Source organism: Ornithorhynchus anatinus, chromosome 3 (assembly GCF_004115215.2).
Source record: "Ornithorhynchus anatinus isolate Pmale09 chromosome 3, mOrnAna1.pri.v4, whole genome shotgun sequence".
Taxonomy (NCBI): Eukaryota; Metazoa; Chordata; class Mammalia; order Monotremata; family Ornithorhynchidae; genus Ornithorhynchus; species Ornithorhynchus anatinus.
In genome coordinates this window covers 61,569,504-61,585,282 of record NC_041730.1, presented here as the reverse complement: position 1 = coordinate 61,585,282, position 15,779 = coordinate 61,569,504, and the positions used below count along the sequence as shown (strand labels likewise).

The following is a 15,779-nucleotide window of genomic DNA, read 5'->3' as shown; positions in this document are numbered from 1 at the left end:
AACTTCTTATTTTAAAGAAAATGTAAAAACCTAGGTTTCTCTGAATGTAGTGGATATATATATCCTATTGAATCCATATATAGGTTTCTCTGAAGAAATATGTGTGTATACATATATATACATATATATATATATGTCTTACCGAATCATATATGGATTTATTATGACATAGAGAGGCACCATGGCATAGTGGATAAGGCACGGGAATCAGAGAACCTCATCGTCATCCTCGATGGTATTTATCTACTGCTTACTATGTACAGAGCACTGTACTAAGTGCTTAGGAGAGGGCACTGCAGCATAATTGGTAGACAAGTTCCTCTCCCTCAAGTAACTTAAAGTCTAGGGGTGTTGGGTTCTAATTCTGGCTGTGCCCCAGCCCGCTTTGTGACCTTGGGCAAGTCCCTTCACTTCTCTGGGCGTCACATTCTGCATAAAATGGAGATTCAGTGTTTGTTCTCCCTCCCATTTAGACTGCGAGCCCATGTGGGACAGGGATTGGGTGCAACCCGATGATCTTGTAGCTACCCCAGCGCTTAGTGTGGTGCTTGGCATATAGTACCAAATACCAGTATTATTGCGTTGGTTGTCATTATGATTTTACCTGCAGGTGAAGAATTTGAGGGTCCATGTGGTCTATGAGAATCGTGTGTCACGCACTTGAATTGTGCATTTGAGAAGGGGATTTTGGTCCCCGATTGCCTTTCTCTGCTGTGCGGAAGACCCGCGTTGCACATGTCCGATTTAATCCCCAGGTGAGCTTGCGGGATGTGGGGTGGCGTTATACCTCACCCGCCTGACCAGAGTGTAGGTGAATTCCGTATTTCTCCCAATGCAGGGGGGCCTGTAGAGCGGGGGTCAGCGGAACCCCTTCTTTGTCAGCGGCTCCGTCCCCAGAGGGGTACGTCCGCCCCAGTTGTTTCTATTGCTCTATTATTTTGTACCTCCATAGGAGGAAGCTGTAACAATTGAGCAGTGGTATTTTCTGAGTGTTTACCAGGTGCAGAGGCCTCTATTAATTGCTCGGAAGAGGACAGTGCAACAGAATTGGTAGACAAGTTCTCTGCCTACAGGGAGCTCACGGTCTAGAGTGGGGAGGCAGACAATGATATAAATGAATAATTTATAATATGTCCATTTATAGGTAAGTGCTGTGGAGTTGAGGGCGGGGCAGATTCTGATCAGTAATTCTCAGTTCAGGAATTCCCATCAAGTAGCTGGACAGTTCCTGCCGAAAGAAACCATTTTTTTTCCTCATTGAACTCAGAGTAAACAATTTTAGACTGGCTTTCAGCATTAGGCTTTTTGTTGGTTTCTCAAACATTGGGCTAGACTAGGAGATTGATTTAGTCGAGTTGCTTTTTCTAGCCTGAACATTTTTGCAGCCCAGAGTGGCTTTGTGATCCAGAGAGAGGGAGGGAACGTGACCTTGGCCCAGGAATCACTACAGAAGGGGCCGAACCCAACCACCGCCTCGAAAATGTAGCACAGAAAAACATTGTTTCTCACTAGTGGCCTCCCAGCTTCCCCACCTTCCCTAAGGCTAGTGATTTGGAACAGAACCCCAGGGTGATAACGTCCTCTCTTTCTTTCTCTTGCAGGTTTTCTATTTTGTACATACACTGTTTTGTATATACTGTATATGATGACGTCGGTGGGCAGTGAACGCTCCCGGGGCACTCGGGACAAAACTCCGATTTCAACCACCCCGACGACACAGCCACAGAAACAAGTAGTCCAGGTAAGTGGGGCGGAGCCCCTGCTCACCTGACGGTAAGGAAGCGAGACGCAGCGTGGCTCCCGGGGAGGGAGCCTGGGCCTGGGGACCTGCGTTCTAATCCTCGCTCTGCCACCTGTCTGCCGGGCAGCCTCGGGCAGTTCTTGTCACTTCCCTTCTCTGCGCCTCAGTTCCCCCTTCTGCAGAATGGGGACTGTTCTCCCTCCTGCTTCGACTGGGAGCCACAAGTGGGACCTGAGGATCTCATATCTACCCCAGCGCTTAGTACGGTGCTTGCCACATAGCGCTTAACAAATACACAGTTATTATTCTTAAGTCGTGGAAGCTCATGTGGGTCCCCAGGCAGCGTGGCCTAGTGGCAAGAGTACGGGCTTGAGAGTCAGAGGTGGGGGCTCTAATTCCGGCTCCGCCGCTTGTCTGCTCTGTGACCTTGGGCAAGTCGCTTCACTTCTCTGGGCCTCAGGGACTTCATCTGTAAAATGGGGATTAAGTTGTGAGCCCCACGTAGAACAACCTGATTACCTTGTATCCCCCCGCCAGCACTTAGAACAGTGTCAAGACACATAGTAAGCCCTTAACAAATACCATAATTATTATTACTATCATTGTCCTTGGTTTCCGGGGAGGCCGAGCCTCTAAAACTGTTGATGTACTTGGGGGTGCAGGGTGGTAAGGGGGGAAGAGGTACCCAATGTTTGGGGTTCATTTTAGCTTCCTGCGCGCACTCTTTCTCCCCGCTGAACTCTTCAGCCAAATTTAAGGAGGATCCTGAGCAGGTTGATCTTTTCCCCCAACTCCACTCCCCTGACTGCTCAGGGATGCGTTCGATCAGTGGTACTTGTTTGGTGACTTACTGTGTGCAGAGTGCATTGTCCTAAATGCTTGGGAGAGTGCAGTAAAGCTTTTTTTCCCGACTCTCTCCCTTCTGTATCACCCATGCGCTTGGATCTGTGATCTTTGGACATTATAAATTACTTATATTGTTTCCCTGTCTAGACTGTAAGCTCGTTATAGTCTACTAATTCTATTGTATTGTCCTCTCCCAAGTGCTCAGTACAGTCCTCTGTACAAAGTAAGTGCTCAAAAAATACCACTGGTAAATTTCGATGGGCTGTCACCCTGAAGGCTGGGATCTTATTGGGAAGCAGCATGGCCTGATGGATAGGGCACAGGCCCGGGAGCCAGAAGGACCTAGGTTCTAATCCCAGCTCTGCCACTTCATTTCTGGGCCTCAGCTACCTCATCTATAAAATGGCGATTAAGGCTATGACCTCCATGTGGGACATGGACCATATTCAACCTGATTCTCTCTTATCCACCCCGGCACTTAGTACAGTGCCTGGCACATAGTAAGCGCTTAACAGATACCATAAAAGAAATAAAGATCCTATAAATAAGTACACTTTGTGTTATTTAAAGATTAGGTTTGAAGATTTTCCCCTTAATAAGCCAGAGTGGGTGTGGGTAAATTACACAAAATATCAAGGTTTAACTGTAAGACCGATCATAAAGAATTCCTAAAACGAGGGGACACTCCACAACAAGTAGGCCAACTCTGTGGTCCTCCCAACCCAAGCGCTTAGTACAGTGTTGTGCACACAATATGCGCTCAAAAAATTCCATTGATCCATTAGGGTAGCTCAGCTTGTGTGTCTCTTGACCAACAGGTAGGTTGTCAGGGCACTTGGAATTTTTCTCAGTCTTTGTTACTTTGGAAGGTTCCCTAGCCTTCCTCTAAAGCACAGATCTCTGTTGGGATTTTCCTGAGGGTCCCATCCAATTTGCATATAAATTTGGACAAACCCATATAGACTCTGAAGTCTATTTTCTGGGACAGTTTTGAAGGTAGCTGTCAGCTTTGAGGTAGTTGTTTCCGGATTTTTTTCTCCTCTTTCCTCCTGAAGTACCCACGGTAATTAACCCAGATCTCCGTTCCAGAAGTCGTCTCAAGAAAAGTGGGGGTCAAGGAGGGATCCAGATACAATCTATCAGTCAGCGATATTTATTGAGTATTTACTTTGTGCAGAGCACTGTACTGAGTGCTTGGGAGAGTATAATACAGCAGAATTAGCAGTGACTGTTCCCTGCCCGTAATGAGCTTACAGTCTGGATACCCCATGACAAAGCCAGGAAAGAATATAAAGGGCCACGGGCCCCACCAGCCACGTCATTAAAGGGACACAGTTTGGGTAATAGAGGCCGATCTCTAGACCGTGAGCTCCTCGTGGGCAGAGAACATGTCTACCAGCTCTGTGTATTGGGCTGTCCCAAGATCTTAGTACAGTACCCTGCACACAGTAATCAATCCTTTTGATCAGTCAGTAGAATTGATTGATCGACAAGGTAGAAAGATTATGTATACATTTGGGTCATTTGTTGATCTCCATTTGGAACTTGATTCTCACATATATTTCTTTTTGCTGGTTTTTTTGGTTGGGGTGTGGGGGTTGTCTCCTACCTTGGTGGGGCAGGAGGATTTTTTTTAGCTTTTCAATAAGTGGTACTTACTGAGTGCTTACCCTGTGCAGAGCATAAGGCTTTCCAGCTTCATTTCCAGCACTCTCTTCCCTTTCTGAAACTCCACGCCCCCACCCTCTGTGGCCGTGGTTCAGGAGGCCTGTACTCCTTTTTTTTTATAAATGGTGGTTGTTTACTATGTGTCAGGCATTGTTCTAAGTGCTGGGATGTAACCTAATCAAGTGAATATAACCTAATCAAGTTGGACACAGTCCCTGCCCCCCATGGAACTCACAGTCTTAATCCCCATTTCACAGATGAGGTAACTGAGGCCCAGAGAAGTGCCTTGCCCACAGTCACATAGCAGACAAGGGGCAGAGCTGGGATTAGAACGCAGGTCCTTCTGACTCCCAGGCCGGTGCTCTACCCACCAGGCCACGCGCTGCCACGTTCCGTCGTGTCACCGGAATGAACCTGAAACGGTCTTGGTGATCAACCAGTTACTGGATTCCCCCTCTGGGCTGGACAGGTAAACCCAGAATGATGTCACTAAAGCCAGGCTCTAACAGAGTTAGCATTATTTTCGTGTGGATGTGGATCCCCCATGTTCGTGGTGGTTTTCCTTAAGCATGTTGACTCACGGCATTTTGGGAGATTTTTGACTCCGTGTAGGATAGAGTGACCAGGTTTTGTGAGAGGTACAGTACTGCCTACTGGAAAGGGCACGGGCTTGGGAGTCAAAGGACCTGGGTTCTAATTCCGGCTCTGTCATTTACCTTCTTTGTGACCATGGGTGAGTCACTTCACTTCTCTGGGCCTCAGTGTTTGCTCAACTGCAAATGGTGAGCTCCTTGGACACAATTATCCTGTATCTACCCTAACGCGTAGTACAGTACTTGTCACATAGTGAGTGCTTAACAAATACCATAGTGATACCAATAATTTTTTCTTGGAAAAAAATATAATTTATTTTCAGGATTCCTGGGAAACTAGTAAATTGTTAATCTTCATTTAACACTAGGGGAAACAAATAAAGCTGTGATGCTTTTGCTTTCCCTTCGGGCAGCCAGGAAATTTGGAAGAGTTGAGTAAGAACCCCGAAATCGGGCAGTCAGATTGTGTTCCGTTACATGTTTTTCTTAAGGCCGCTAAGACTTTTTTTTCCCCTCTGGCTATTTGGAATCTTCAAAGGTTTCCTGAGCCATTTCTGGTGTTGTACATTCCCCCCCCCCCCCCCCCCCCCCCCGATTGTTCTTCTTTCCATTTTCCATAAAGTCAGAATAAGACTGATTGATTGAGTTTACTTTGGTGTATTTTTTGAGGCGGGTGGAAGCAAGTGGAGGGTGCTTCTATAATTCAGTGCAGCAAGAGTATCGTGGCTATATGATTAGTGGACAACATTTCGTGCATTCATTGCATTTGCTGCAGCTGGTGTTTTGTAAATGATTGTTCTCCCCGGAGCAGGAAACCTGTGCAGGACTTGAGCTGTACAAATAATAAAAATGATAGCAAAAATGATAACTGTGGAATTGGTAAGCACGACTATGTGCTAAACACTGGGGTAGATATTGGCAGCAAATCTTTTGCAAGCCTAACTGCAAACCTCTAACTCTCTTCCCCTCTTCAAAGCCCTACTGAGAGCTCAACTTCTCCAGGGGGCCTTCCCAGACTGAGCCCTCCCTTGCCCTCTGCTCCTCCTCCCCTCCCCATTCCCCCGACTCCCTCCCTCTGCTCTTCCCCCTTCCCCTCCCCACATCACTTGTGCATATTTTTATATATTATTTATTGCTCTATTTATTTTGTTAATGATGTGTATAGATCTATGATTCTGTTTATCTTGATGGAATTTACATGTGACTACTTGTTTTGTTTTGTTGTCTGTCTCCCCCGTTTAGACTGTGAGCCCATCGTTGGGTAGGGATGGTCTCTATCTGTTGCCCAATTGTACATTTCAAATGCTTGGTACAGTGATCTGCACATAGTAAGCACTCAATAAATACGATTGAATGAATATAGGATATACATTTTGATTATAAATCATTTATTCATATTAATGTTTGTCTCATAGACTGTAAACTCGTGGGCAGGGAACGTGACTCTACCAACTCTATTGTATTGTACTCTCGCAAGAGCTTAATACAGTGCTCTGCACACAGTAAGCTCTCAACTACTGTGGATTTATTGTTGATAATAATAATGATGGTATTTGTTAAGCATTTACTATGTGCCAAGCATTGTTCTAAGCACTGGGGTAGATATAAGGTAATGAGGTTGACCCACAGTGGGGCTCACAGTCTTAATCCCCATTTTCCAGATGTGGTAACTGAGGCATAGAGAAGTTAAGTGACTTGCCCAAAGTCACACAGCTTAAAAGTGGCGGGGCCGGGATTAGAACCCACAACCTCTGACTCCCAAGTGCGTGCTCTTGCTACTAAGCCACACTGCTTGGCCCCAGCCCCTGGCTCACATGGGTCTAACATTTTGAAGCAGGAGGGAGAATATCTTCTCCCCATTTTACAGAGGAGAAAACTGAGGCACAGAGAAGTCACCGTGACTTTCCCCAGGTCATACAGCAGGCAAGTGGCAGAGCTGGGATTAGAATCCAGTTCTGTGCCCTTTCTTCTAGACCACATTGCTTAAGAATAGTTCAGGTCGTGAATATTTGCCTTCCCTGCCCAATTTGCCCCCGACCCTGAGTTTTGAGGAGGAAATAAAATATCTTCTGGCCCTTTATTTTGGTTATTTTAAGGTGTCGGCAGGAGAAGGTTTGGAACAGGGTAATCCCGGTAGAGGAGTTTCTTCTTTAAAACCCAGGGTAGGGAGAAAAGGGAGCCGAGGTTACCCTTGTTCATCGAGTGCCTGGTAAAAGCAGCACTTGGAAAAGTACAATAGTGGAGAGACATTCGCAAGCCCTTCTTTCCCTTTCTCTTCCTTCTCTTCTCTTTTGTTATTGTCCTCTCTATTGGATAACCTGACTCCCTGCATAATAGCCCCTCCCCTGTTTCTGAATTGTAAAAATCAGGCAAAAAGTGGGGCAGTTGTGTGAGTTCACCCTTTGAGTGTCTGGTACCTGCTGCCCTGAATGATGGTGATTTTTGGAAAAATGACAGCTAAGTGATTGGCCACATCTCTCTTTGGTCCATTCTAGGCTGGCTGCGATGGCCTCCTTGCCAAACAACCAAGTTTTGCTTAGGTAGAAAATTTGGGGTTTCTGTTACCACCTCTGCCATCCACAGGCTGATTTCTTGCCCTTCTCTCTCTGCTCCATCTACTCCCCTTACCCAAAGGGCAACATGGGATTCAGTTTCTTGAGGAAATATCTGGTGATCAGCCATGTAGCTGGAGGAGATGAAGGTCACACGGTAGCTCATCAGAGGTGACCATTGTAATTAGGTTAACTTGTTCCATTTTTGTGGCCTCTCTTTTGATATACCGTAGAAGTGGTACACATGGCTTATCAGTGTCCATTTCTGTTTTAGTTACTGAATAACCACTTAATGTAATGTTTGGAATTCTCAGACACGAGTGCAAGTTTTTGACCCTTAACCTTTTATTTTTATTACGGCAAGCTTAAACGACACTGTGTATTTCCTAGGCAACAGCCGAACAGATTCGCCTTGCTCAAATGATCTACGATAAGAACGACGCAGAGTTTGAAGACAAAGTTAAACAGGTAAATTTTTGCAGAGATCGTACTCCGCTCATCTTGTGCTTTCCCATTAGCGTATCAAATTTGTTCCCTCAAAGTCTGGGTGCCGTAAAATGGAAAAAATACAGACGAGCAGTGATGGTAAGTGATGACCAATGAAAATCACCAACATCTTCCCTAAACCCCTATATTTAAAATCGTGAAACTATTAAATAACACTTTTGGATTGACACCAGCTATGGCAAATGGTCTCTTCCCCCACCTTCCTGTCACCAAGCAAGGTGCTGTTCTCCCCCCTTTTCTTTAAAGACAAGAAGTGATTAGAAAAAAAGAAATAGTTCCGTCTAAAGGGAGTCAGGCAAAACGGGAACGATTTTTCTCCTCAGGTTTTTCTCTCAGAATACAGCTTCTTAGCTTTGGTGAGGTCCGATGGGATGTGTTTGGTGTTAATCCCTGGAATGCTCTCCAGAACTTCAGTGATTGAGGTTTCGTTTTAAAGGTTAGAAGATTGTACTCGGATCATGGTCATTCTCTCCTCCGCTCCGTAGGTTCTGGTCATTCTACTACTACTTCTTCTATTACTACTACTAATTGTGGCTATTGTATTGTGGTATTTCCCATGAAGTTCTCAGGATCTCCATCTTTGGCCAGCTTCAGTTGTCCCTCTGGTTTCCTATCCTCATTCCAAGAAGGCCTGGCCATTGGTCTGGTGGCTGAAGGGCAGCCTCTGTCTTATGGCTCTGGGCTCTTCACTTGGCCCTTCCATACCCTCCCTTCCCAATTCCCCGTTATGCACATAGAGAATTGTCTTATACTCACCCAGGCGCTTAGTTCAGTGCTCTGCACACAGTAAGCGCTCCATAAATACCCTTGGTTGGTTGAATTTCACCTTTGCTCTAGTCCGTGGTTCTTTGGTGAAAGTATTCCTTCAGCTTCTGCTTCTTAATTCTTACCTTAGGTTCATCAGGATCTCCCTTTTGAATACCTAAACACACATTCATTCATTCAATCAGTTGGTCATATTTATGGAGTGCTTACTGTGTGCAGAGCACTATTCTAAACGCTTGGGAAGTACAGTGCAGGAAAGTACAGTAGAGACGAATCCTGCCCACTCCGGGTTTACAGTCTAAAAGTGGGGAGACAGACATCAAAACAAGTAAATAGGCCTTAATATAAATAAAAATAATTGTAGATATGTAAATATATACACAAGTGCTGTGGGGCGGGGAGGCGGGGTAGAGCAAAGGGAACCCGTTGGGGCCATGGGGAGGGGAGGGAGATCTGAGGAAATGAGGGGCTTAGTCTGGGAGGGCCTCTTGGAGGAAGTGAGGCTTCGGTAGGGCTTTGAAGGTGGGAAGTGTGAGTATTTGGCAAATTTGAAGAGAGAGGGCATTCCAGGAGAGAGGTAGGATGTGGGCCAGGGTTTGACAACAGGATAGGCGAGAATGAGGCACAGTGAGAAGGTTAGCACCAGAGGAGTGGAGTGTGCCGGCTGGGTTGGAGAAGGAGAGAAGGGAGGTGAGGTAGGAGGGGGCAAGGTGTTGGAGAGCCTTGAAGCCAATAGTGAAGTTTTTGTTTGGTAGGCAACCACTGGAGATTTTTGAGGAGGGGAGTGTGTTTCTGTAGAAAGATAATCTGGGCAGCAGAGTGAAGTATCTCCCTTCGCTCCCTCCCATCACCAGTTCTTGTTGCCTCTGGACACTTTGGAGGATTGGGGTGGAGGGGGGTGAGGAGGAAGCAGCTTGGTTTTTTTTATCGCCCGGGATAGATGCGACGAAAGCTGAACCTCCCCATGACAGGAGAATTTGGGGGCAAGGGAGATATGGTGGAGCGGGAGCTGACATTTTGGCCGTTGTTGCCCTACTTGAAGAAAACGAACACTACCATTCTCTTGTCCTGACGGTAAAGATTGATTGCTTATTATAGAGCGTTTAGAAATTGTAAAGCTCTTCTGAGATTAGTGTAACCTAAATATAAGCTGCTGCTCTTGTTCTGCTTAGCCCACGGGGAAGATGAAATTGAAGAATTGGAGGTTTGGTGCTACACAGTACATGATGGCTTTGTTCTCCAGATTACACTCACCCCCTCCTCAGTGAAAGAACACAGCTTGATGGTAGAAAGGGGGTCCACATTCAAACCCTTGGCTTGTTTCAGCTTGGCCGGGAAATAAGTCTTTGGACGGTTCCTCGGATGACTTCCTGGAAGCCTTGGCACGGTTCTTGGAAATATGAATTTCCTGAAGGCACCAATTCCTATATGAACCTTGCTCAGCTGCGGTTACTTTTTTTTAAAATTCTGTCCCATCCTTTATCTTATTTTAACAGCCCCTCCTATCCTGTCTCCCACCCTTCCCAACAAAATAAAATCCCATATTAAAAAACTTTTATTATTCCTCAGATTTTAGACTGATCAGGAGATGTTTACGTTTCAGGTAGCTTCCACAGCCATTCGCCGCCCCCCCCCCCCCGGTCTCCTTTCCCCCATCTGATGTGATCCATGTAATTATTTGTTTGCTCATTGACTAGAAGGGATAGGCTTTAATATTCCTAGTTTTGATTTCTAAGTGGGGTTGAGGGTCAGAACTCTTGTAGCTTTCTCAGCTCTGGCTCTGGATTTTTCTCAGCCTGCTTTTAGGTTGCACTGCTTGAATCTTCTGGCTGGTTGGTGTACTCCTAATTCTCTTTTACCCCTTTTCTATTTACTCTTTTTTTTAAGGTATTTGTTAGGAGCTTACTATATGTCACGCACTGTTCTTAGCACTGGGGTAGTTACAAGTTAATCAGGTAGGGCACAGTCCCTGTCCCACTTGGGGCTCGTAGTCTAGGCAGAAGGAAGAACAGGTTTTGAATTCCCACTTGACAGTTGAGGACTCTGAGGAACAGTGTTCTTGGGTCACACAGGCAACGGGCAGAGCTGGGATTAGAACCCAGGTCCAGTGACTCCCACACCTGTGCTCTTTCCATGAGGCCAGGAAAATTGGTAGATAGTCTGCCTTTTTCTCTTCACAATTTGGGGCTACTAATTTAGTCTCTTCCTCTCCTAGAACAAACATGTTCAGTTTGCCTCCTGGGTCTGGCTATATAAGAACGTGTGACTTAAAAATTATCCCCTGCCTCATCTTCATCCTGAACTGAAAAATAAAATACCCAACCATCCCTCTCCCCTCACCCAAATATCTGGGTTGTAGATCCTGTAGTCGCCTTATGTTGGTCCGGTAAATGTATAAATTACGTCTACTGTCTAGATGTATAAATTACATATCTGCAATTTGATTTATATTGATGCCTGTCTCCCTGCCTCTAGACTTGCAAGCTCGTTGTGGGCAGGGAATGCGTTTATTGTCATAGTGTTCTCTCCCAAACACTTAGTACAGTGCCCTGCACATAGTAAGCACTCAATAAATACGATTGAATGAAAGAATGAATGAATTAATGGAGCATGGCTCTGGGACTCAGGAGGCTTGGTTCTTGCCCCAAATCTGCAGGCTGTCGTGAACAGAGATTACATCTACCCTCTTCTCCCCTCTCTGCCTCCCCAAAAACCTGGCTTCTTGCTCATTATGCGGCATGCTCCAGAGCACAGATGACACTGCATAAACTATTAGGCCTAAAATTCATTCATTCAGTCGTATTTATTGAGCACTTATTGTGTGCAGAGTACTGTACTGAATGCTTGGAAAGTACAATTCAGCAGTAGAGAGAGACAACCCCTGCCTACATCGGGCTTACAGTCTAGAAAATCAATTCCGAAGCCTCAGGACCAGGGCTCATCCGTCATTCCTCATGGGAGATTCCATCCGTTGGCTTCTCCCGGAATAACTCCATCTTGGCAAAGGGAGTGGGAGGAGTGGCGTTTTTATCAGCCGCTCCATCTGAACATGCAGCTTTCTACCGCTGCTTGCTTAGGATGCTAATTGTTGTGGTTTTCTTGGAATAGAATCCAACTTCGCTATGTTCTGGGACAATCACCCCACTGCTCATAGAATTACTGATGATATTTTTGGCCCCTTAGTTGCAGTGTGCATATTGTGTTTCAGCTTGGAAAAGGACATCACCTTGACTGTAGCCTTCCAGTCCATTTCCTCTGGTGTCTTTTTGCCTTTGTCAAGTGCTTACCATCTGGTACATGGGACTTACAGTCTTAGCAGGAGGGAGAACAGGTATTGAATCTCCGGTTTACGAAACTGAGTCACAGAGAAGCCACGTGACCCCTCCAAGGTGACAGGGCAAGCAGTTGGCAGAGCTGGGATTAAAATCCAGGTCCTCTGAATCTCAGACCCGGGCTCTTTCCACTAGGCCACGCTACTTCTCCTGAAATATACTAGAATGGGGGGAGGCTTGATGGCCGCCTCAGGACCCCTTAGGACCTTCCCTCTGGTTACTTCAGGGTGGGTCTTAAGAACCAAAGTGCAAGCTTTGGGAGGAACAAGTCCTCGGGCTTCTACTTTTGAGGTTTAAAGTGCCGACCTGTTAGGGGGCCCCGTTTGGAAGTGACAGCAGATTTGCTTCCGTGATTTGTTGGTGCTCCTGCTCAACCATAACCTTTATTAAAGTGGAGTGATTCTGTCGCATTTGGTTCTCAGACATGAGATTTTAAACCATTTTATCTTTAGGTATGTCCAGTCAAGTGTCTTCCGTTGGATTCTCTAGTGCTTCCCTGAGTTTAGGAGGGAATGAGCGTTAGGCTAGGTTTTTGGGCAGCGTGCGTGGAAACCACTGATCTGTGTAAAGAAAGTAGATTTAGCATTTGGCTGCTTTTCAGGAAATCTTGTCAAAAATGCCGAAAAGGGACTGGAGTTGCCTTTTAAAAATGGTGTGAGATTCCTGCAGAATATGTGTAGGCTTCAAATTTAAACCCTGATTTTAAAAATAGAACTGCTCGAACTGTGTTTCCTCCTTCATTCACCGAAGGCCAAGTTCAGATGCCAGATGAGTCCTGTTCATTTTCTTACACCACCCATTGACCTTCTGGACTGCTTGTGTTAAAAATCGCCGCCCTGCTTCGGGGAGTTTGTAACACTGAGGCAAACAAAAAGGGGAAATAATTTTGGTTGGGTTGGCCTCTGTGATTGTCTTCCTTTTTTTTTTTTTCTTTTTTAGGGGGTTTGAACCAGATACTTGCTTTCACCTGAGGGAGAAGCGAGTCATGGAGACAGTGTCCGTTGTATCATGGGGGCTTATCGTTCATTTAATTGTATTTATTGAGCACTTACTGTGTGCAAAGCACTATACTAAGCACTTGGGAGAGTGCACTATAATAATAAACAGACATATTCCCTGCACACAGCGAGCTTACAATCTAGAGGGTGAGACAGAAATTAATGTGGATAAAAAAATAAATGACAGAAATTACATTATAGATAGGGATAGGGCTATTGAGTTGAGCACAGCAGGGGGACTCTGGGAGATGAGGAGGAAGAGGCTTATTAGCAGAGTGAAGCAGGCTAGACCTTGGGGATTGAGTTCACGGAGTTAGAACGTCCCTAATGGGAAGAGGTGAGGGTTTGGGGGAAGGTGTAGCCTGGGAGCTGAAATTGGTATGGGCAGTGAAGAAGAAGTAGAGATGCTGCTGAGCAGTGAGGGGTGGTCATGGAGGAATTTTGCTTGTTGTGAACAGGGTCTGTGTCTGCCGGTTTTATTGAACTGTAATCTCCAAGTGCTCTGCACACAATAAATAACATCCTTGATGATGATGGTGAGAGGGAAGGGGTGAACAAGGCAGAGGAACCAGGGGTTCCTTGAGTTTCAGTTCTGGGTCCCCTTCTGTTCCCCTTGTACACCCACCCCTCTGGAGAAATCATTCGCTCACATGGCTTCAACTACCACCTGTGTGCCGATGGTTCACGCAGCTTTTTGGCTAATAAATGAGAGGTGATTACTCTGAAAACCCCTGTTCCAATTCCTCATAACTCCACGTCTCGGGATGGCATGGCAGGGAAGAGTCTGGAAGCTGGTACTGAGTATTCCTTTCTAAGAATATTTTTGTTCTGTAATGTCTCAACAGCTTATGGAGGTGACGGGGAAAAACCAGGATGAGTGCCTAGTGGCCCTCCATGACTGTAATGGTGATGTGAACAGAGCCATCAACATATTGCTGGAAGGGAATTCTGACACGGTAAGAATTCACCTCAGAAATACTTCAGTTTGGAGTGCCAAGTGATCATTTATTGTCTAGTTAATAAGAATAGTATTTGATGCTTCCTGTCCGTTGAGGCATATACTAAATGCTGGGGTAGATACAACAGAATCAAGTTGGACACAGTCTCTGTCCTATAAGGGGCTTTCAGTCTAAATAGAAGGGAGTAGGTTTTAATTCCCATTGTATAGATGGGGAAAACTGAGGCACAGAGAGTTCAAGCAACGTTCCCAAGCAGGTAAGCAGCAGAGCCAGGTTGAGAACCTAGGTCCTGTGACCCATGCCCTACCAGTGCATGCGCTTTCCACTAGGCCGTGCTAAGCCTCTCCCTCCTTCTCCCCAGCACCCTAGCCCCCCAACACAAACTCGCCTGGGCATATAGCAAGTGTTGCGGATCAGCCTTAAATAATAGAAAGAATTGACTTAGTCCAGCTTTGTAGACAGCAACCATAGAATCTTGGGCGTCCCCATAACATCTCAGCAGCCGGTAAAGTAAGAATGGCGTGCCCCTTTCAAGTCCTAGGCTGATAGCAATCAAGTGTCTAATGCTGTAGCAACTCCGCAAGGGGCAATAATTCTGGGAGAATTTGCAGGCAGAAGGCACAAGCTTCCTGGAAGGACTAAATCCCAAGCATCTCAGGCAGATGCTTGTCTTCCTTACTTTTTAAAGAGCAGATTTAGCAGTGTCCCCACACTAGTCCATGAAGTGGCTTGGCAACCTAACAGTCCAGCAAGCTGACCAAGAAGGTCAAAATTTAGACAAAGCTAAAGAGATGGTGGGCTCTTCACCCTGGGGCTCTCCTGGGCTTCTGTATTTAGTGTCTAAATCCCAGATGTGGTCACTTTTTTGGCTGAGTCAAGGCTTTGAGGCTAGTGGCATTTGTAAAAAGTCCTCGAAGGCAAAATACTTAGAGGGGCTTGCAGTTTGGCCACAAACAGGAAAATTTGGCCAAATAGGGAAATGGGCGACTCTGACAACTAGATTGTCAAGTTTATTCAGCTAAATAGTCAATCGGCGATAGGCTTTGGTGAGATTCCAGGGAGGGAAACGAGGAAAAAGCCTCCAACTAACTTTTTTTTTTTAAGCAAAATATGCTGTTGGCTAAATTTCTCTCTGGGAGAATCCACTAAGTCATCTTAGAAGCGGGATCAGTGGCGGTTCCGAGTAGGTTCGGTTAACTGGAATTCAACCTTGTATATTACCTTGGAGCCTTTGAAGTGAAATTCAGGGAGCCCACTGTGTTTTGTGGCTCTTCCGCAAGGGAGGAATAAATCAAATTCAGGGCCGATCTCCACTTGGTGTTTGGGACCATCTTGTCATCTGAAGCATCCGGCGTGCAGAGAGCTGTGATGAGTGTGTGCCGGGGCAGAGGCGTGGACACTGACGTCTGCTCAACTGTATATATTTTCATTACCCTATTTATTTTGTTAATGAAATATACATCGCCTTGATTCTATTTAGTTGCATATTGTTTTTACGAGATGTTCTTCCCCTTGACTCTATTTATTGCCATTGTTCTTGTCTGCCTCCCCCGATTAGACTGTAAGCCCGTCAAATGGCAGGGACTGTCTCTATCTGTTGCTGACTTGTTCATTCCAAGCGCTTAGTACAGTGCTCTGCACATAGTAAGCGCTCAATAAAGACTATTGAATGAATGAATTTGCCTGGTCCCCGGCCCCCGAGGGACCCACAAGCTAAAGGAGGTGGGGATGGAGCACAGGCGTAGATTCAAGTCAGTAGGAATGTCCCGATAACTGCTGATAAATGCAGAGATTCATGAAGTAAAATAGAAAAATGGG

The 15,779-nt window shown here is 45.7% G+C and overlaps 1 protein-coding gene across 8 annotated transcripts in view; it reads left to right on the top strand.

The window, feature by feature from the left end:
• UBAP2 (ubiquitin associated protein 2) overlaps positions 1-15,779 on the top strand; it is a 129,342-nt gene that overhangs the window by 40,431 nt on the left and 73,132 nt on the right. For all 8 annotated transcript variants that reach the window (XM_029059024.2, XM_029059023.2, XM_029059026.2 and 5 more), the window contains exons 2-4: positions 1,602-1,741; positions 7,791-7,868; positions 13,848-13,958. In XM_029059024.2, coding sequence (XP_028914857.1) covers positions 1,643-1,741; positions 7,791-7,868; positions 13,848-13,958 — 288 coding nt within the window. In that variant the 5' untranslated portion in view covers positions 1,602-1,642. The remainder of the gene's footprint in view (positions 1-1,601; positions 1,742-7,790; positions 7,869-13,847; positions 13,959-15,779) is intronic.